At 34.5% G+C, this 22655-nt stretch overlaps 1 protein-coding gene across 1 annotated transcript; it reads right to left on the reverse strand.

The window, feature by feature from the left end:
- Positions 1-579: 579 nt before the first annotated feature.
- On the reverse strand, positions 580-22458 carry LOC133184183 (WD repeat-containing protein 90-like). Its single transcript, XM_061319104.1, has 43 exons — positions 22350-22458; positions 20421-20512; positions 19985-20297; positions 19488-19658; positions 19104-19227; positions 18516-18586; positions 18217-18326; positions 17867-18016; positions 17445-17507; positions 17225-17293; positions 15806-15916; positions 15293-15438; positions 14992-15049; positions 13962-14080; positions 13682-13843; positions 13382-13497; positions 13171-13287; positions 12985-13055; positions 12710-12874; positions 12404-12543; positions 11690-11951; positions 11159-11329; positions 10743-10871; positions 10462-10592; positions 10218-10264; positions 9924-10127; positions 9686-9765; positions 9274-9492; positions 8698-8800; positions 8019-8093; positions 7875-7921; positions 7607-7763; positions 6072-6310; positions 5725-5869; positions 4348-4544; positions 4146-4235; positions 3903-4022; positions 3585-3780; positions 3128-3258; positions 2855-3028; positions 2626-2748; positions 1392-1476; positions 580-944 (listed from the first exon to the last, which is right to left on the reverse strand). The coding sequence occupies exons 1-43, from the start codon at positions 22357-22359 to the stop codon at positions 790-792; spliced, it is 5658 nt and encodes a 1885-aa protein (XP_061175088.1). The 5' UTR covers positions 22360-22458; the 3' UTR covers positions 580-789.
- Between the last annotated feature and the right edge of the window lie 197 nt (positions 22459-22655).

Raw genomic sequence — 22655 nt, forward strand, 5'->3', positions numbered from 1 at the left:
TTGAAATTTTGAAATTATTCAGTCTTGTGATAATGGCTGTTTCAATTAAAAATCAATTAAAGATATTATTTTACTTCTTAACTCATAAAAAGGTTCCAATGTCCAAGTTTCCTCAATTTTTACGTGTTTTTCATCAAGTTTAAATTACATATTGTTTCAGAAAACTCAGAGAACATCTATCTACCAGATTTCCACTATTTCTTCACCATTACATATCTCTTGCAAAAGATAAGGATCAATTATTATTTGACTCCTTCTAATTTTCATGGACATAAAATTCTACTAAAATATGCAATTGCATATTAAATTTTCTCCCCTAGCAACAGAGCACTGCCATTTAGCCAAACAAAACATTCTAGGATGTCTTTGACAAGGTTGATAAAAACTAACCTATTCACAGAAAATGTGAACTTAAACAAAAATTAACAGAAGCGAAGTCCTCTAAAGACTTCTGTTAAATAAATTTTGCTTGATCTTTCAGCTTAGGTGAATGAATAAAAAGCCAACATAGCATTCCATTCATTTATACATGTACATGTACTAAAATCATTTGACATAAATCATGCACATGAGTGTAAAAATAAATATACAATGTATACTAAATAACATATTATATACATATACATAAACATTATTGATTCTTTAAAAAATAACTTCTTATGCAAAAATTCCATGCTGTAGCAAAATGTTTTCTAATAATGAAATGCTAAACACAAACAGTTTCATCAGTTTTGAGAAATGAGTGAAACAGCAACATGCTGTAAGATACTGAATGTTTATAGTCAGGTCTCATACCGTGACCTCCCAGATAAATATTTCTGAATGAGAAACAGAAAACAGGTGCCTTGAATCCTGGGAAAATTGTAGAAAATTGACGGAGTCACAATGGCCCACGAAATCCTGGAAGCTACCTTCATAATAATCTATCAACTTGACCAGGCGCTCTAAAATGGAAGAAATTGTCAGATTTGTTACAAGTGTCCAACAGCTGAAATGGAAATATTATCTATCTGAACATCTAAAATTAATATTATTGACAGGCTGTAAGTTTCTTTTCAAATATTTTTGAAAGTATTTTATAAATATAACTCATATTAGTGACAAGAAATACCAGTACATATACAACAATAGCTGGTGATACATTACTTTGAATTTATTTCATATCTCATGATTGTATATTTAATACATATACTTGAATATCAAAAAGCTAATTGTCATGTTTTTTCTGTATCGGCATTCAATTGAAATACTTGGTAGGTGGACTTTTCATATGTACATGTAAATGAAAGGAAAATAAAATTTCTAGCCCCCAAAATTAATTAAGAGATTATACGAGACAAAATTCACTAGTTTTTATCAAAAATATGGAGAAACTTTCCCAAACTACCTACCGTTAACTCCTACTGCTATTAAAGGTGTTCCCTCAGCTATGTCCAGAGAGTTTGGCCAGTGGGTCAAAGGTGCTGTCCTTATCACCTGTTCAAAGGAGGGGGAAAACTATCACAAACCTTCATTTCAATACAGACCTCTCCTATATGGTCACTTTAGTTGAAAGTAAGTTAGATTGATTTTTATGCCCCCGGATCGAAAGATCCCGGGGGTATATTGTTTTTGTCCTGTCTGTCTGTTTGTCTGTTTATCTGTTTGTCTGTTTGTCCGTTTGTCTGTTGTCAACTTTAACCTTGCCCATAACTTTTGATTGGTTGGAGCTATGACTTTCATATTTCACAAGTGTATTCCTTGTGACAAGACCTTTCTTTGGGTACCATCATATTTGACCTTTTGACCTTGACCTTGGAGTTTGACCCACTTTTGCAAAATTTTATGAGACTTTAACCTTGGCCATAACTTCTGAACAGTTGGTGCTTGGGGTTTCAAACTTCACATGTGTATTCTTTGTGACAAGGCCTTCCTTTGGATACCAACAACTTTGACCTTTTGACCTTGACCTTGGAGTTTGACCTACTTTTGAAAAACTTTAACCTTTGCCATAACTTTTGAATGGTTGGAGCTAGGGCTTTCATACTTCACATATGTAATCCTTGCGACAAGACCTTCCTTTGGATACCAGCCACCACTTTGACCTTTTGACCTTGACCTAGGAGTTTGACCTTTTTTGAAAAACTTTAACCTTGGCCATAACTTTTGAATGGTTGAAGCTAGGGCTTTCATACTTCACATATGTAATCCTTGTGACAAGACCTTCCTTTGGATACCAACCACTTTGACCCTTTGACCTTGACCTAGGAGTTTGACCTACTTTTGAAAAACTTTAACCTTGGCCATAACTTTTGAATGGTTGGTGCTAGGGCCTTCATACTTCACATATGTAATCCTTGTGACAAGATCTTCCTTTGGATACCAACCACTTTGACCTTGACCTTGATGTTTGACTTTTATTTAAAAAACTTAAACCTTCGCCATAACTTTTGAACAGTTGTATCTAGGTCTTTCAAATTTCACAGGTGTATTCCTCGAGACAAGACCTTTCTTTGGGTATCAACATTTTTTATCTTTTGGCCTGGATTTTGACTTGCATTTGAAGAAACTTTAACCTTCGCCATAAGCTGCCATACGGGGGCATCAGTGTTTCACTATCACATCTTGTAATTTCACTGAACAAACCTTTCTTTGTGATAAGCTGTAAAACTGAATACATTTCTGCATTCCATAGCCCACATAAACCAGTACATCATCTTCTTCTGTTGAGAATTTAGCTAAGGATGGTGGCAGTTTTTCACAGGACTTCTGTATAATGTAAAAATTTATTTTATTCATTATGAAGGGAAATCCTCCATTGATTTTGTCAATATTGCTGCCCTCCTTCAATCACGTTAAAGTATATGCACTTTACCTTGTCTTTATTGGACACCACTGATCCATCAGGCATAAATGCTGGGGCAGAGAATGTCAGCCAGTCAACAAGCTCACAGAAATCCTTGGTCCAATCAGACGACCAGACACTGACACGCCTATCAGCACTGGTAGCCAACCACAGGTATGGGACAGACACAGGGGAATCCACCTCCTATAACAATATAACGATCTTAGGCAGGTTCAACTAAATGCGTTAGCATAGCTTATGGTAGTGCAAAGATTTTATTCCTTGAAAAGATTTAATACTGACCTGCCTAGTAGTGACATCTATGTTTGTGATAGGTGCCCCCTTGTGGTCACTGATGACCCTAACAGTCATTCCAGTGGTGGGACTACTTACAGCAATCAAGCCATCACTTCCTCCAGAAATTATCATTCTCCCTGCAACAAACAAAGCACCATACCTCAGTACTGTTAAAAAATCGGAAACTTATTGTATCCAACTTTCCTTCACCTATGACTAATTTCTCTTAAGTTTTGCAAGGATGAAAATATTGCAAATACAAATGTATGTCTTCTTAAACCCATACAGAACTTCAGTGTTTATATTCTGTACGCATAGTAATTATACAGAATTAATAAACCAATGCAGATGTGTTCAAATGACAAGGAAAGAAAATAGTCCAGATGTCATATTGCTTTAACATCGTACTTTTCATCTAAAAGAGTCTGAAAGACTTTGAAGCAATGACTTTGGATTAACTTACCCTCAGAGGAGAAACTGATAGCAGTAACAGAGACAGCATGAGGATGCATCTTAAGGACCATCTCCTCTTTATTGATGTCAAACATCCTGACTGTGCCGTCACTGTATCCTGCCACCACTAAAGGCAAGATCACTTTGCTCTTTTCATCATCTTCTGCAGGAATCTCTCCAGGAGCAAATGCTAAACAGGTACATTTCTAAAAAACCAATAGACTTCAAGTTATTAAAGCAAAAGATAAAACAACATAATTTTGGAAATTCTTAGTTTTCAAATTGCTTTATTTTTATATAAAAAGGTGTTGAGTTTATTTGTTCCTACCTGGTTTAGGACCTGAAACTGGAGGGCTTGCTCTCTACTGCCAACACTCCACAGTCTGAGTGTTCCATCATCAGAACAGGAGGCCAAGTGTTCGCTCCCAAAGCTTGACAAACTGTTTATCTAAGACAATTCACATTGATGCAAATCAGACAATCATGTGATTAAATCATATAAAAAGAATGGCTACACAGAATTACTGAATAATGACAAGAAGCAATATTAGAACATTTAAACTCTTTCTACCTTTTGTACATGACTTGAGACGAGCCTGATGCTCTCCCTCTCAGGCCAGTTAATATACCACAGAGTTCCAGAGCTTGTTCCCACAATGCCCTGCAAATACAGAGTTAAAATATTCATAATCTCTCAAAATGACAATCCTGAAACCTTATTACTCAGCAGTTTCCAGTGAAATGTTTGACTTAAAGAGTTACAATAAACTGACCATATCAAGAGCTTCATCAAAAGATGCTGCCACCACTGAGCCATCAAGGTTCATTTCGTCTTCCATAGTCAGACCACCACTGGGCACATTCGGACCATCCCCTGTCCTCATATCACTGACCCCAGTCAAGGACCAAATTCGAAGATTCTTACCCACGCTGCCTGTCAACAAGCGTCCATTTCTACAGACCACAATCCCTTCAAAAAAGATTGTGACATTTTAAACATATTGTTTTATACTACAGTCATACCTCATTATCTCAAAATTGATGGGCTGGGAAAACTTAGATATCCATGGATTCAAGATATTGAAGTTAAAATACTGTATAGGGGATTAATTTCACGGGTTGTAATTTTCACGGTTTTCTCTCTTCTGACACGATCGCGGTTTGTTGAATTCGCGGAATTGGTATATAATAAAAGTTACCTCCCTTGTCTATATCCATTTAATCCATAGCATAGCTAGAACGACATTAATTAATCAGCGTTATGTATTCACTTCACGAACAACAGGGTAGGTTTATATAAAATAGTTAGATTTAATAATTAACTGACGATTAATTAAAACAAGTGCAGTTATTAGAAGTCCTTGACTATTATAAAACGTTGAATGACTTTCCTACTTCCTACGTGCTATTACGATGAGTGCATGTACATGTACACCCCAAGATCTTCTTTCCAAAGGGATAATACATCGCGGCGAAAAACTACTGGACGGTAAGAAAAGTGGTAATGTAGGTCGACGAAATAATATCCTTCCACATCTACAGCAAGTTCGATAGTTATTTGATTTTTAAAACCAAAATGTCGATAAAAATTAATACGCGTGATAATGCAGGTAACAAATACACATGGTAACATAGTTACGCACGGGTAATCAAAACCCATGCTCCTACGTGTTTTGATTGATGAAACGTGTAGCTTTGGCTATCAAAACAGCTTTTGTAACAAATACAGGTTATTATCTGCTGATTTGAATTAAAGTAAAGCGTGATAATTATAATAATTGAATGCCAAGTACGACTCGTAATTACTGAAATGACCATGTACTGCACGACGTATATATACCTATCGTAGTTTATTCTCAAATTTCCATATAAAACATGGAGGTTATTGAAAAATTATTCACTGTTTCTTGAATTCACGGATTTATTAACACCGTGAATATAGCGAATATTAACACCGCGAGTTATTTTCCCCCTATACAGTACATGAAGAAAATGGTAGGAACTTCCAACTCACTTCAACATATACATAGTATTCGAGATATTGCTGATTGATATACCAAAGTTTTATTGTAAACTGTACTTCAATTCATCATCTACATACATAGATTTAAAATACCCCGTGTTACATTTTAGCATCAGATGACACTGACCTATTTCGGAGTTGTCTGCCTCCCAGTGCATGAAGCATGTGTTGTGTCTGGTGTCCCAGGCAGACATTTTACCATTGTTTGTGGAGATATACAAGGTGCTGTCACCAGAGAAATCCAGGGATGTGAACTCAACAACATTATTACTCTATAAACATAAAAAACAATCAAGTAATGTTTACATCTTAGATCCTAATTATTAGTTTATTCAGAATAATTCCTCTGGAACCTCACTTGTCTGATATACATGATATTAATCTTTTAATTCAATATGAGAATGTTTACTGTTAACAAGTGAGACACACATCCTAAAATAGGGACCAAATACTTTGGCTCCAAATATGACCTACCCCCTGTTTCTGCAACAACTCCTCTGGCACATCTGCCTCATGAACATTGAGACATGCATTATTTCTTGTTTCATCTAGAAGCCAGAAGAGCACAGATCCCCCCTGCCCTACCGACACAAACTCGTTAACAGAGAAAGGATCCCATCTCAGTTCATGGATGGCTGTGGTTGTTCTGGACGTTGTCAGGATTTCGTAATTAAGTGTACTCCAGACCACAATGCAGCAGTCCTGATAGTCCCCTGTGATGACAAAGTCAATTTTTATAGAGAGGAACTGAGCAAAAAAAGAATCGTAGCCTACTAAGAGTTCTAATTTACTTATTTTTTTGAAAAAGACATGTACAGGAATGTTTAATGTGTACTGTCAACATACGGACAGTCCAAATACTTCAAATGAAGTAATTCACAATAAAATATTAAATAATTTTTGCAACAAGTCAATAAATATGGAGGTTCAGATCCAAGGTTGCAAGGAATAATTAATTCCTTGGTATATTTTATTGTAGGAATCATGTCTCCACTTTCCATGGTAGAGAATCCCTCATTTGGACATTTAGTGAGAATGTTAGCCAGAATAAAACCTTAAAAGAATCTGCACTGAAAGTGCAGGAACATATTCAAACTTCAGCAGATATCATCAACATTACCATTTAAATATTGCTTTGATATTTGAAGGGATAAAAACTTTAATCGATTACATCTTCCAAAGTAATCGATTACAGGGCAGAAATGAGTGTAATCGATTAATAATCGATTACACAAAATTCCTCTAAGTAATCGATTATTAATCGATTACATTTTTCAGTAATCGTGCCCATCCCTGATTGTAGGTCCAATTTGTATCTCTATTCCATTTCGTTTATTTTTAGCTAGTCTCTTTACTCATACCAGAAATTAGTGATTTTCATATGCTCACTTTACATGTATACAATGGATTAAGAGTACTGGTATCAGTCTATCAGAAGTAATCCAGCAAACTACACAAGTGCCTCTGAGAGACTGGCACTCATCATTCCAGACGAGAAAAGGGGAAAGCAAGCGATTTTGTGTGGTGAACTATCCCACCATACACATTCCTTTTGTACATGTATTTATCAAAGGTTTTAATAACACGTGTTCGTGTTTATTTATATCTGTAATCTATTGGCTGCAATACTGGTCACCTTGTCAGGTGACATTTAAATATTCATTGCACGGGTTTTAACTGACCGCTGTTAGCGCCGAAAGTTCTATAGCCATTCGAAGGCTCTTTTCAGTGCAGATAACTGAATCCCCACCCCACCCGCCCTTGCTTTTACTTGTTTAATAAGATTTTATATTAAAAAATACTGTTTTGTTTTGTAGAAAGGAAGACAAAGAAGAATTGTTTATGATATTTGTATATATGTGTAAAAAGTAAACTGCACTTTCAGAGTGCTTCACATCCTAATATACGTGTTTGTGTTTATTTTATAAATTGTTTATGTTCGTTTGAGTGGCACAAATAAGAACATAAAGTAGATACATATATGATTGAGTACACATAAAAGTACTAACCAACAGATATAAGAAATCGGTCATCCCTGGAGTAGTCCAGACACACAATGTTATGTTCATGGTGACTAAGCACTTTCCTACACACTTGCTGCTGTAGATCCCAGATACAAATCTGGCTGGGGGAGATTCCAAATGACCCACTGGCAGATGCCAACACCTGAAATGTCCACAGATTAAATCATGCAGTAAATTCACATAAATGTAAAGAATATTCACATGTATCACATACAAGTTCCTGAGGGGTGTTTGATTTCTTGCAGTGACTTACTTGACAATCATTCTGAATAGCTAATGTTGATATTTCTTCAGTGTGACCTGTATATTGAAACAAAAAATTTCATGTTTTACAATTTTCTTCACACCAATAAACAATTATGATAAAATGTTAACATTAACATAGCTGAATTCTTACCCATTAAAAAGTTCTGCTTGCCAGAATCTAAGTCTTCAATAATAATACTAGCACCACATGTATAGATGAAAAGACCTGAAATATTGAATGTCATATTTACTATGCACTTCACTGGAACCCATCATTACAAACTTTCTTGAATACACCTCACAGCTGGTTAAATATCAAATCCGAAGTGGTCTAGCATACCATGGGTTCATTCAAGATTATAGTGGCTATATAGCTATTACAAAGAGCTATGATCTTGAATGATGTGCCAGTCTAGTGCCTACATAGGGAAACCCAGCAAGCATTAAAAATTAGGTACCAAATCCAAGATGGCCTCTTTAGTTACTGCTTCACATCTCAAGAGAAACTTACAAAAAGTGGGGTTGTTTTGTCCATCTTAGAATATAAAATGTTAATTTACATATCCATTTTTTGCTTGAGGTCAGTTCACTTTGTTTCAAAAATTAGTTATTACCGAGATATTTGTATCCAAAATCTAACATCTAGCAGCTAAGCATGCTGTCCTTTCAATAAAGCTAGATATCTACCATCTAGCTGCTAGACTAGCAACTATGGTCTTCAAAGCAGCCCATGACAGTATGCTAGCTAACTGAGCTACTGAGACCCAATTCATTGACAGGTTAGTTCCACACTTGTTTAAGCTATGCAGTTTTCTTCAACAATCTCGTACCTGTGTCAGGATGCCACACCATGTTACCACGGCCATTACCATTATAGCCAATCACAGACTTCAGTTTTACTCCAGCCTGGTTAGGTGGAGCTGTGTATCGCCTCTGGAATTTTGACAGAAATACATGTATGTTTATAAAAACATTTTTAAGATCAGTTCCATGCAATTTTCTCTGAATAAGTATTCCTAAGTTATCTGCATTTTGATGATAGTTAGTGTAACTTAAAGAAATTATTTGCGAAAAAAATTTCTTTTGTACATCAAATATCATTTTTCAACAATTGCACATTGATGAAACAAATCATAGAGTATACATTGTCAGCCAACTTTCTATCCTGTGCCACGACCTAAAATGTGTTAATAGACACACTTGTGTCAGAGTATGTACTCTTCTTTACCTGTATATATATATTTAAGATTCTGCAGAACATTATATGAAGTTACAATTTGAGTGTGCAATTTTACAATGAGGGAAGATATAGGAAAATTCAATTCCTAGCAGTGATGATGATGTAAACTTTGATGCCTGATATAATTTCCAGTTATATAAAATTAAAATTCAGATTAAAAAGTCACCTGAGCAAGACCATATTCTTTCTTCCTGGCTAGAAAGTGCTTAGTACACATAGGTTTGACTGGTTCCCCAATAGGAGAATTACTTTCTGGTCGCTTGCCAAAAGCTCTCTTTGTTTGGATCTTGGATGGGGTATTTTGTCGACTGTTGTCTGCAGAATGCAACGTTGGATATGAATCTGATGAATTTTGTGGCATATTCTTTTTAGGTAATATTTCAATCTGAAATTCAAAAAAAAAATTACATAATTTTATTTCTATGTCACAATCAAATAAATGCATAATCTATTTTGAAAAAAATGTTACATTATCTGTTCTGATTTTTTTTACATCAAAGTACTGTACATGTATCTGAAACCTTAATAGTTTCATAAATGTGTCTGACATTAACACAACAGTACAGACTTTTACTTACAGAATCACATTCACTTTTCTGGTCTATCATAATGTTCCTTTCTGATGTTCTATCTGCTAGTACAGAACTACTGACAGTATCTGAAACAAAATATTAAACAATCTAAAAAAAATTGCATGGAGCAAGGTTTTGACCAACAGCTTTAGGTCTTTAATTTTAAGTCTATTCAACTTGATAGTCCATCATTTGTGAAAAAAAGAGAAAATGTACAAATTTGCATTTCAAATCAAATACAAACCATCATAGACTTTGTGTATTGAACTCAGGTCTGCTACTCGTCCTGGTGATGACCCAAGTGACCTTGGAGGGTGAAGGTCAGCAATACGACCTGGTGACCCTGCACTTGTAGGTCGCATTGGTCTGGGTGGGGTTCTGCGAGGCATATCTAGGTATGTATCAGTCAGGCTTTTACTTAGATCATGTAGGCTGTCACCAACTCTTTCTGTGAGGGAAGCAAAATTTAAGTATTTGAGCTTGCATTCAAAAATAATAGTCATAATTTACTACTAAGTATTTAGACAGTAAAACACACCTGGTTGAGGGTAAGCTGGAAAACTTGTTTCCCTCACTTGCCTTCCTCTGAAAATGTATATAATAATATATTAACTAGTTAACTCTGAACGCTAAAGCTTACTGGTATCCATTGAATGATTTAACAGAAAACAAAATCAATAAGGTCATGTAAATTTAATTCCCATCTCATTTAGACAGAATGCTATGTACCTATTAGAGTTTAAGCATTAACTAGATAACTATTCAGAAATATGGGTATTTACTCATTAGGTGGTGAAGGGGGTCTGAAAGCCATGAAGTCCCACAAATAAATGGCTTCTCCAACACTGAGGACATTTTTCCCATCTGGAGTCCAGATCACCTTGCTCACATTTTCGGAATGGCCAATGAAAACCTGTTTTAGGAGATTTGTAATGGAAACCTCTTTAAACATTTACAATGCAACACAGATTTTATAAAATTGTTCAAAGGATAAATGAAAACTTCAAGAAAATTTGGACTTCCTATCAAATTAAAGTAATCAGGCAATAGTATCTTTAAATACCTGAAAGTTAATATCCAATTTCATGTTGTAATCCCAGACTTTGATAACTTTGTCCCCACAGGTCACAAGATAGCGCCCCGTCTCTGAGACTGCCAGACAACTGCAGCCACTGCGATGGATGTTTCCAATCTTAAAAAAAAATTCAAATATTACTTTAGAATTACACAGAAAGAACAGTGGATTTATTCAAACTATGATAATACTAGCTCTAGTCATCAGACCAAAAAAACAACAGAGGAAGTAACTAATGCTCAGGACAATGTGATAATCCTAGCTATCATATGTAACATTTTTAAACTTTATTAACAAATAATCAAAAATAGACAGTTTGGTATAAGTTGATATAAGTTTTATTTACAATACCCCTAACTTTGTCCTCAAGGAGTATAACAACAAAATTCAATATATGTATTTACCTCCGAGAGCAGTCTGCCAGACTTGGCATCAAACTTGAGGAGTTTGTTATTGGCTGTTGTTACCAGGAGATGCCCCACACTCTCAGGTGCGAAGTAAACTCGCTCAGCTGAGTCCAGATTATCAGACTTGGAGTCACAGGAACTGCTACTAGAAATGTCAATCCTCAGTACCTGTTGATTGAAGAGATTAAATACATATATTACATATTAGTTATGCTTTCAGACAAGTGGAATTGCTTTTTACATTTATCAATATTTGAGAACAATCATAGGTTATCATATACTAAAATAAATACACTAAACCCAATTTCCTTAGAATCTACTTTTTGCTGTACTTTTTTGTGGTTTAACATATTACAGAGACTTTTATTACTGTAGTTAATTCACAGAGCAAACAGAGTTCAAACTATAAATTATGCTTACAATGACAAAACACTAAATCCTTTGTCCTGACAAAACTTACTGAAGCCAGTCTAATACAAATGAAGGCAACATATAACAGAATCTATAAGTGACAATTATTTAGCATACCTCACTTAAGGATTTAGCATCAGCCACACAAACTGTAAACTCCGACGGCCCAATGAAAGCCACTCTTCTTCCATCAGGACTCACTGCAATGGCCTCTGGTCCCAGTCTTTCTGTCCTGACGACTGTGTTAGCTAACAGTCTCAGTAAAGTGTAACGGTCAGATTCAGCATCATACAGAGACATGGAGCCAAGGGAACAGGCACTGTACAAAAAGTCCCCAACTGGGGAGAAGGCCAGACCTATAATCTTACCACGATGCTGTCTACAAAAACAGAACACAGAATTACATATTACAGATCAATATACTGTGGAATCATTTAAATTCGTTGGGGTCAATGTTCATGGGCAAGAAAAATTTTATTGGTTCGTGGGGATGTAATTTCGTGGGCAGCTCGTTTATTTGGTAGATCTAATTAATCAGTACGTTGACAAAATAGTTGTTCATGGGGATGTAAATTCGTGGGTAAGGGTTACCCACAAACATTGATCCCCCACGAACAATAATGATTCCACAGTATTATGTGAAATCTAGGTTACAAAAACCGTAAACTGTATGTTAATAATTCATCATTTCTTTATTAACACTTATTACTTGTAACTTAGTTATTTACAAAGACATCTGTTAAAATTGCAGGCTAAAATATGATTAGAAATAAATTACAGACAGTAAACACATTACACATTGATATTTATGGTAGGTGTGTGTTTTCTTACTTGTGCTCAGCTAGCATGCTGGTAGTTTGGACATTGAACACACGGACAACTCCACTCTCAAAACCACAGGCAAATATCTGGCGAGATGGATGGTAGGCAATGGCACATGGACATTCATTAGGAGCACTAAAATCATACAGCTGGAAAAAAGCACAAAGGCTGTTAAATGGAAGGCTTTTCAAACAATATATTACTGTGGTATGGATACCATGATTTATGTTAAACAAAGTAACTATCAAACACCTATCACTCAGTACAGGTATATCAACCATAGTCATAAAAGACTAGTCTATAAAATGTAATTACTTGTTGTAGGGTTTCTGAGTCCCATACTCGGATGGTGAAGTCACTGGACACAGTGGCCATGTGTTTCCTATAGGGGTCCACTGCTACCCCAGAAATCCTCCCTGTGTGGGACCTCATGACAGTGGTGTATCCACGGGTGGAGATGTCTAATATACCTAAGTTACCCTATTGGAGTACAAAAACAAAGAGAATATAGTAAATCAGAATGTTATAAACTTTCTGTAAAAATTTTTCCAGAAGTTAAATCTGAAATGATTTTTCATCTTTTGACTTACAGTGGAAGTTCCTGCAAGAATTTTCATTCCATCTGCTGAGAAGTCAACAGCCGTTACTGGGCCTTCATGTTCTGAAAAATAGATAAAGTCAATGTTAAATGACTACCACAATTTATATCAAGAGGTTGTGATACATTTTTAAAGCTTTTTTATCAATAAAAACAAACCCTACAAAACAGTTCATACCAGCTTCAAGATACACATGCTCAAAATCCAACGGCCACAATCTCAAGTATCCGTCATCTGACCCCATGACACAGAAAGTCTCATTAACACTCATACAGTTTATCGCTAGTCCTGTGCCTAAATAAAACAAAAGGCAAATTTGTTAATGGAAAATTCATCTTTAAAATTTTTTAGATAACTTTTGGATATTTTTAAATTAATTTCTCCTGACCTTTTTGCTTGTCTTTGCTTGCCTTATTTTCATTTGGCAGCAGTCTGCGTACATGTTTAATGGTTACTTTCTGAAGGTCAATCTCAAACACATGACCTGTCTTACTACATGCATAACTGGAAAAAAAAATAACCAAATTACCCAATTTTTATCTTAACTCTGTTATTTCCTTACTTTCTTTCTCATTATATGCAGTTATATTTCCTGTTTTCCATTTTCAAGTCTTATTAAGAATCTCCAATCCTCATTGACTTTTATTTAGATTTCCTAAAACTCAAGAATAACAAGTCTATAACTTACACTATCCTGTCTGCTGGGTCTTTATCAGCATGATAACCTGCCTCAAAACAGACATCAGTGAACTCCATCAGATGATACTCCCCAAGATTGACAGGTGCTGATCTCAGTTGACCTTCTTTGACCCTCCATAACCTCACATTGTCCCGCCCACATGACACCATTCTACCAAAACATTCATTTCATGCAATGAAATGTCAATGTACATGTATATACACTAAAAGTCTTGCAATTACTTAAACTACTTGTGATTCATAAAATTAATATGGGTCAGAGGTTTTACCTAGTATCATCAAATGCAGCAATTTTCATTCTTGAGATATCTACATCAGAGTGTGCTTTAGCCATCACACTGATCTCGCGGCTCTTCATGACTTTTGACGTGTTCCAAATCACAACCATCTAAAATTTAAAGATTTAAAAAATAGCATTGATGCCAACATGCTAAGGACTTTAATAATATTTCCATTTGATTTAACTCCTCCCCCCTTTAAAAAAAACTGAATTACTCCTAACTTACTTGCACAGGGTTAGGATTAAAAGAAGCTGAAGTTAAGAAAAAATTCTCAAAATACAGACAGATAAGCTTATACAGTGAGGGCAAAAAAATGCAACAGTATACAGTTATGGAATGGGTACTCGGGAAATATCAAATTTATGGTTCCCCAAGGGAGGAAACTATTTCCCGAGGCGGTGAAGCCGCCGAGGGAAATGGTTTCCTGCCGAGGGGAACCATAAATTTGATATTTCCCGAGTACCCATTCCATAACTGTTTTATTATTCCAAAACAATCAAGGGAGATTTATTAAACTGGAGACTCAGACATTTTTTAAAACAATATAGAGGCATTTAAATAATCACAAATGCATGTGATTAAAAATATTGTAAGATAACTAATGCATCAATACCGAGGAAAATGAAATTATTAAAAAATATAAAAAAATTTCACTGACACTTCGAAAGATTATTGTTGTCTTCATTTTGCTAGAATTCCAGTATGATTTTGACATTGCATGTCAAAATGTTTTGACGTCATAGGTACATTGCTAATAACATTACGTCACAGACTCGAGATTCCTTGAACGCTCCACCCACTGATCATTTTAATTGATTAAAATTATTAATAAATATTCATGAGGGAGTAGTCCTAGGTAGTAGCTCCGATTTTTCAGGGAGTAGTCCTCTGATGAGGGAAATAGTACCGGGTATCTTCTTAGGAAAATAGACAGTTTTATGGTATTAATTCTAGAGTAATAACAGTAGAGGTATAATAATGAAAAATATATACTAGTATGACAAATAAATGGTCTTACATTCTTTCCATGGTTATCTTTTCCAACTCCACAAAGAGTACTGCCTCTATGAGAAAAACTGAAAAAAGATAATAGAATAACATATTAATGATACAATATCTGATATGTATTGCAGAAGTGTACCGGTATACAGATAATTTGAATGTTTGAACCGATATTATGATAAAACAATCTAGTAAAATTAAGTAAAAATTTTCAAATATATGTACACGTTATGTCTTTATGTAACACCTCACTGCTCCTTGGTTATTGTAATACTTTTTAAGTTTTTTTTAACAAAACTTTTTCCTTTTTTAACTACCTGAGAGAGTGAAGTGAATGGGCATGTGTCTTTGTCATGGCCATACATTCCCCTGTGTCAAACTTCCACAGTCTGACAACACTGAGAGGACCTGTCTGTCCTGAAGCCAGCAGAGTTCCAGCACCATTCAATCCTATACAGGACACCTGGTAATTGGAAAATAGATCTTAATACTTCGCCTTATTCCCTATGTGTTTCAAATTGATTTTAACTTTAATATAATCAGAACTGCAAAATAATCTCTTCCATGGATCAAGCAAACTTAAAATCTATAAGATTAGTGTTGTCTCTAAGACTTTCTGCCAATTTAATATTATTAAGCAATTAAATTGAAATTGAAATAGCATACATCCCTAAATGAGCGACGGTTCAAATAACTTACATCCCTAAATGGGCAACAGTTAAAATAACTCAAGATGTACCACAAAAAAAAAGCATTGGATGACAGAGGGATGGACACTGCGACTTCTGTGGAAAACACAAATTTAGATGTGGAGTTCTAATTAAACTTACTTTATCTGTGTGACCAATGAAGAATCTCTGGTGGCCATTGTTTACTTTCATTGCTACGACAACAGCATGACATGGGTAGATAACAGTAGATCCATCAGACGTCCAAAGTGCCTGAAATGTATGCCACAAATACAGATGTTCTCAAGCACATAAGACATACAAAGGAGCAGCAGTAAAATTAACATACATCCCTAAAGGAGCAACAGTTAAAATAACTTACATTCCTAAAAGGGCAACAGTTAAAATAACTTACATCCCTAATGGAGCAGCATTATAATAACTCACATCCCTAAAGGAGCAGCAGTAAAAATAACTTACACTCCTAAAGGAGCAACAGTGAAATAACACTAAAGGAGCAGCAGTAAAAATAACTTACATCCCTAAAGGAGCAAAGTACAATAACACTAAAGGAGCAGCAGTAAAAATAACTTACACTCCTAAAGGAGCAACAGTGAAATAACACTAAAGGAGCAGCAGTAAAAATAACTTACACTCCTAAAGGAGCAACAGTACAATAACACTAAAGGAGCAGCAGTAAAAATAACTTACTCTCCTAAAGAAGCAACAGTACAATAACACTAAAGGAGCAGCAGTAAAAATAACTTACACTCCTAAAGGAGCAACAGTGAAATAACACTAAAGGAGCAGCAGTAAAAATAACTTACACTCCTAAAGGAGCAACAGTACAATAACACTAAAGGAGCAGCAGTAAAAATAACTTACTCTCCTAAAGAAGCAACAGTACAATAACACTAAAGGAGCAGCAGTAAAAATAACTTACACTCCTAAAGAAGCAACAGTACAATAACACTAAAGGAGCAGCAGTAAAAATAACTTACACTCCTAAAGAAGCAACAGTACAATAACACTAAAGGAGCAGCAGTAAAAATAACTTACACTCCTAAAGAAGCAACAGTACAATAACACTAAAGGAGCAGCAGTAAAAATAACTTACTCTCCTAAAGGAGCAACAGTACAATAACACTAAAGGAGCAGCAGTAAAAATAACTTACATCCCTAAAGGAGCAACAGTACAATAACACTAAAGGAGCAGCAGTAAAAATAACTTACCCTCCTAAAGAAGCAACAGTACAATAACACTAAAGGAGCAGCAATAAAAATAACTTACATCCCTAAAGGAGCAACAGTGAAATAACACTAAAGGAGCAGCAGTAAAAATAACTTACACTCCTAAAGGAGCAACAGTACAATAACACTAAAGGAGCAGCAGTAAAAATAACTTACATCCCTAAAGGAGCAACAGTACAATAACACTAAAGGAGCAGCAGTAAAAATAACTTACATCCCTAAAGGAGCAACAGTACAATAACACTAAATGAGCAGCAGTAAAAATAACTTACACTCCTAAAGGAGCAACAGTGAAATAACACTAAAGGAGCAGCAGTAAAAATAACTTACATCCCTAAAGGAGCAGCCACCAAATCCCACTATTCTTTTTAGCCGCAGGATCGGGTCTGGTTCAAGACTCTACAAATTTATATATAAATAAGTCAATTTTAAGCATCATTTTGACAACTGGAATTCATAAACAAGGTGGAATCTTTCTAGTCATATTTAAATCAAATCTGAACTCATGGACTCATAAATAAATTTTGTTTGATATAAATTTTTTAAGTACCTTACAATCCGGATTTTTGGGCTGTAAATATGAGCCTGTGGATACTTTGGTAATTTGTCTTGGCTGAAATAAAAGAGGTTCTTATCATTAAAAACAAACAAACAAATATAAATCAAACTATTTTTCTCCTTTCTCATCACATATACATAACAATGTTAGCAATAAAATTTAGACATTGTTAGTATGTTAAAATACATTGAAAGATAAGACCTCAGGTGATTCAGGTGATAAATGTACTTTTTTTTATTCAATTTTTTTTCTCTTGAGTTTTTGGTTTAAAATATTATGTGGTATACATAAAGAATTTCCAATATCAAATGTTAATCTCACTGGTTTATACATATTTTATATGATTTTGTCAGATTTATGTAGAAAAAGTTTTATTTAGTATGACACACAATTCTGTGTACTGGTTCCCAAACCTTTCCAGTTTTTGGATCCTCCTGGTGAACCAGCACCTCCTCCTCAGGATGGGCAAACACATGGACCTCCCCTGCTGAGTCCTGTACAATACTAACATCATCCACCCCAACAAAAGGAAGTTCACTGGTCACCTTATGGCATTTCATTTTCTTTTTAAGAAAAAATTCAGTTAATCAATGATGTTGCATGATTAAGAATAATACACAAGTCTTAATGGAAAAAATATTGCACCAAATTTTAAAAGACACCACTTGCAGACTAGCTAACATTTATATCACCATCCAGGTTTAGGTGATATTGAGCTGAATTATTTTCATGGCATCAACCCTTCAAATCTGATTCTACTAACCTGTTTTGGTTGTGTGATTTTGTTGATCATGGTCACCCTATCAGAGACGCACTGACTGACATTTACTGTACGAGATGCCACTCTCTTGGGCTCAGATTCACTGGGAACATCTGTCAAGTTATACAAGGTAAATTGTTATGATTGTTAAAATTCATAAACTATTTCCACCAATATAATCAAGACTTTTAAGAACTGAAACAAGATTGTTTCTATATAGTAAATATGTACTGCTTGTACATGTATATGAAGAGTGGTAATGTACATGTAAATGAAACCTTGATATCAAAGCCTATACCAACCTTGTCTGATGTCTGGGTCATCAGAAAACTGTATTGAATCAAAGGGTTTCTTTGTGCTGTCATTTGGAAATCTACGGAAACAGAAGTACATATAAACAGAGGTATGCTTTTTAATTAGATATACTGATCTCAGCCTGTTTAAACAAATACAGATAAAAATAGATAGAGACAGTGAAAGAGATACAGCCACATTTAGTATAAAGTTAAATTGATTTTACATAGTGTTACTTAGAAATTTCTCTCATATTGAAGACAATACCAATCATTGGTAAAGTACCATATCTAGACCTATGCAACAGATTCAAGTTCAGGCCTTACGTGCTCAAAGCACGAAGAGGACTAAGTAAGTAAGTAAGTAACAAATTCAATTCAATGCTAAGAAAGGTCTTTATCATGTCATGCAGCTCTTCACAGAAAGACTTGTGACTCTCACTAGTTAATGCTATGCAGCTGGTAAAGGAAAAGTCAATACATGTACCTCATGTATAGTCTTATGTCGGACCTGACCATAGTTGAACTTATGACCTTCAGTAAAGGAATGAATGCCATTATGGCTGTTATGTGATTAAAGAAGTTGGTAATACAAACCTGATGAAATCATACAGATCATTCCAGTTTTCACCTCTTTGGGTCGGGAAGGACATTTCTCTACACATAGGGTTTAATCCTTTACCCAGCAGACCAGCCTTCTTTGCTTTCTCCACTGTGAGACCTAAAATTCAAAGTAGAGAAAATAGCCATCTGTTTAATTATTCTAACTAGATGCATGAACAGATTCTTGAGGCAAAATAACCAATCACAAAATCCATATATCTAATCATGATGGGAAATGCATTGTCAACATCAGCCCCTAGATTATCAAAATAAAAATATAATACTGGCTGGATTTGGTTTTGAAAAATCTCGGAGAGAAAGTGGACTATACTTATTCAAAACTGAATAAGGTAACTCTTTTAAGCACAAAAACATTACCTGGTTCATACAGATTATCACTGGTGAAAATATTTTTGACCATCATGTTGGCACAAAGTCTGACACTTTTTAGGTAGGAGAATTTTCTGTTCAGATATAATGACAAGACATGGCTAAAGTCCATACATAAAACTGTCCATCTAGTAGCCAATGGAGCCACACCACCATGATCTAAAACATAAAAATCATAATAGTATTGAAATTTATTGACAAATATCAACTATATTAACATGGGATATAAAACCTGATGACCAGGTGAGACAATTCCAGATGAAATAAGACAAGAAATTTAGCAAAATGATTGTTAGAAAATATCAGAAGTGCTGGCTTCAAATATGTCACTATTCCTTCATGTTAAAATGAAATGTACATCCAGATACAAAGATGACATTGATTATGCAGACGATTTACACCATCTTTAGAATATCAGTCACTAACCATACACAATTGCTAAGTTTACAAGCAAATTAGAGGTGGGATAATAATTTTTTACATACCTTTACTTCCACGGGCTGCTAATGAATGAACAGATCCTTTAGGAGTGTTACAAAGAAAGGGAAACTGGAGCCATGTAGATGTTGACTTAAATTCTTTGAACAAATTTGAAAATGAGATTCTGACAACTAGATTGTCTTGTGTAGCCACATCAATGTGCACCACAAAGTACTTTGTTGGAATAGGTTTGAACAGAATGTAGATATATTTTCCTGTAAGTCCCAAGGACTGGGTCTGTAGCTTTGGTAACTGGATGTAGTTCCCAGCAGGGATGGAACCAGTTATCTTGTACACAGTACATTTGATGGTTTTGTCCTAGAATTTAAAAAAAAAGTTCCATAATTCAATCAAATATTAGTCACAATATATTTACAAGTATGAAAATAAGAATTTAGTCAATTTGAGGCTACAACATTTCAGACAAAAATTCTATCTTACCATGATAGCACTGACATCCCCCTCTTTTGTAGCTTTCTTCCATGATGCCACATCAAGATGTTTAAAAACATTTACATAGGGGTGCTGCCAAACTGAAATATTGAAAACAGTTATATTTCATACTACATGTAGTAACTATCAGAACAAATCTAAGATATCTGTTATCTTAATATATATGTACTGGTAGTTCATATTGCCTAGGCAGTGGAAAATACTGTAGATTCCTTATTTTTCGAGAGTACTTATTATTGTGAAATGGCATTTTAACTTCAAATCGCAGCAACAATAATTCGCGATTGGACGGTTGATCAAGAGATTTTACATGGATTTTAACACCATGAAAATAAAAGTAAGTAATTTTATTTCACGAGGGGCTTTTCTTGCGAAATTATGTGATATTTATTTCCTCTTGTATATTAAGGAATCTACAGTAGTCATATATACTGATATTCCTATGAATATCAAAAAAATAAGGCATATTTGAAATACTACAATGTACAGAAGATCCAAGGATGTATCAGACAGGTAAATCCGGCATGGGAAGACTACTTTTCTGGTATCCTTAAGACATACCATAAAACGGGTACTACTAAACAGAGTACGCTAGAGTACGATAGAGTACTTTAGAGTACGCTAGAAAAAATGTGTAGTTTAATGCAATTAAATTGTTTATTTATGTAAATATAACTCGATTAAACATTATTATAAACTAATATTGCAATATTTATTTCAAAATATTTGTTTTTAGCGCTATTTTGACAAGAAAATAACATTCATGATTCAATGCATTGAACTGTTAAAGATTATTAACACTCTGATCTCGATTAATATTTTGTTTCAGACTTACTAACTTCAACTAAATTTTATCAAAAATAAAATTTATTGCCCTATATAAATATTTTTTACATTAACAATGAAACATTTCAACATGTTCAAGTTAAATTAGATTGGGATCAAATGATAAACCGTCACCTGAAATCAGAATTTGAAATAACTCCTAAAATAAGGAAAACATACAAATCTAATTTAAAATATATATTCATTATGTTTAACTAAAGTAGAAAAACATACAAAAAGTAGTTAAATTGCATTAAATTATTAAATTTTACTAGCGTACTCTAAAGTACTCTATCATACTAGCGTACTCTGTTTAGTAGGACCGCCATAAAACTGTACTACAAATACAATGTTGCTATTGTGTTCTCACTTCTCAGTGTTACTAGTAGGGAACTGGGAATAAGATAGATTGCAGAAGCTCTAAACACTAATAAAAAGTGCTTTTTAGACTTGGAGAAATATATATCATATAAAGGTTTGCATATTGAGACTATTTAGTTCATTTCCAACATAGGTTACCTGCCTTATTTCCAGAGGAACAATATTCAAAGACAATGGACTATTCATGAATAGAAAGAATTGTTGTTTACTTACACTGGGAAATTAAAAGAAATAAAGAATTAAACTACTTATTCTTGGTTTAATATAATGCTTACAATATTTTAATCTATTACAAATTGTGTAATTAACTGTAAATAACCATTTTTTCTATCTTACTTCTAAAGGCATATAACTCTAACTGCATAAAACTACCCTACAAGTAGAACTCATTAGTGTGCATCGTTTAGAGCTTCCTTAAATGCAGCATCCTTATACATACTTTTTGTTTATGTTTTACTATGTGACTGTCACATGTGGATAGAATCCTTTTTTTTTTTAACAAGACTAAAACTATCTACCGAAGAAAAATCTTCAATACCGATTAGTGTAAGGTGTGTGTGTTCAGTTATTGCAAATATGTTAAAATTAAAAAAAAATACTGACAGCTTTAAATGTGATATCGCATGTTTTTAGAGACAAGTTTTGTCATGCTCCGAATGTCAATGAACTTTGCAAAAACATGATGATTACGCATTTATGAAACAAACTTACGCTGTGACATTTTCAAGATATTTGATTCTTTTTTGCCCGATAATGCAATTCACTTAAAATGACTCTAGTTTAGCATAAACAGTCTTCATATGCTATTCAAAAATTAAAATCTGTATCCTTTACCGCCATGTTGTAAACAAACTGCGTACGCAGTGCGGGACGGTTCGCCCCAAAAGACCATTCGCGCTGAGACGTTTCGCCCCTAGACGGTTCGCGCCAAAGATCTAATTAGTTTTGAGGTAATTATCACTTGTTAATGGCAATTATTAACTTCTTAATAACTTTTATACTGTGTTATATTAATTC

This window comes from Saccostrea echinata, unplaced genomic scaffold, assembly GCF_033153115.1.
Source record: "Saccostrea echinata isolate AGI-Se365-2 ecotype Australia unplaced genomic scaffold, CSIRO_AGI_Sech_v1 ptg000010l, whole genome shotgun sequence".
Lineage (NCBI taxonomy): Eukaryota > Metazoa > Mollusca > Bivalvia > Ostreida > Ostreidae > Saccostrea > Saccostrea echinata.

Coding starts and splice junctions, on each gene's coding strand:
- LOC133184183 (XM_061319104.1), bottom strand. Junction 19,659..19,984: donor AGCAGCCCGTGGAAGTAAAG/GTATGTAAAAAA, acceptor TTTATGTTTTAG/ATCATGGTGGTGTGGCTCCA. Junction 6,311..7,606: donor CCGATTTCTTATATCTGTTG/GTTAGTACTTTT, acceptor TTGTCATCACAG/GGGACTATCAGGACTGCTGC.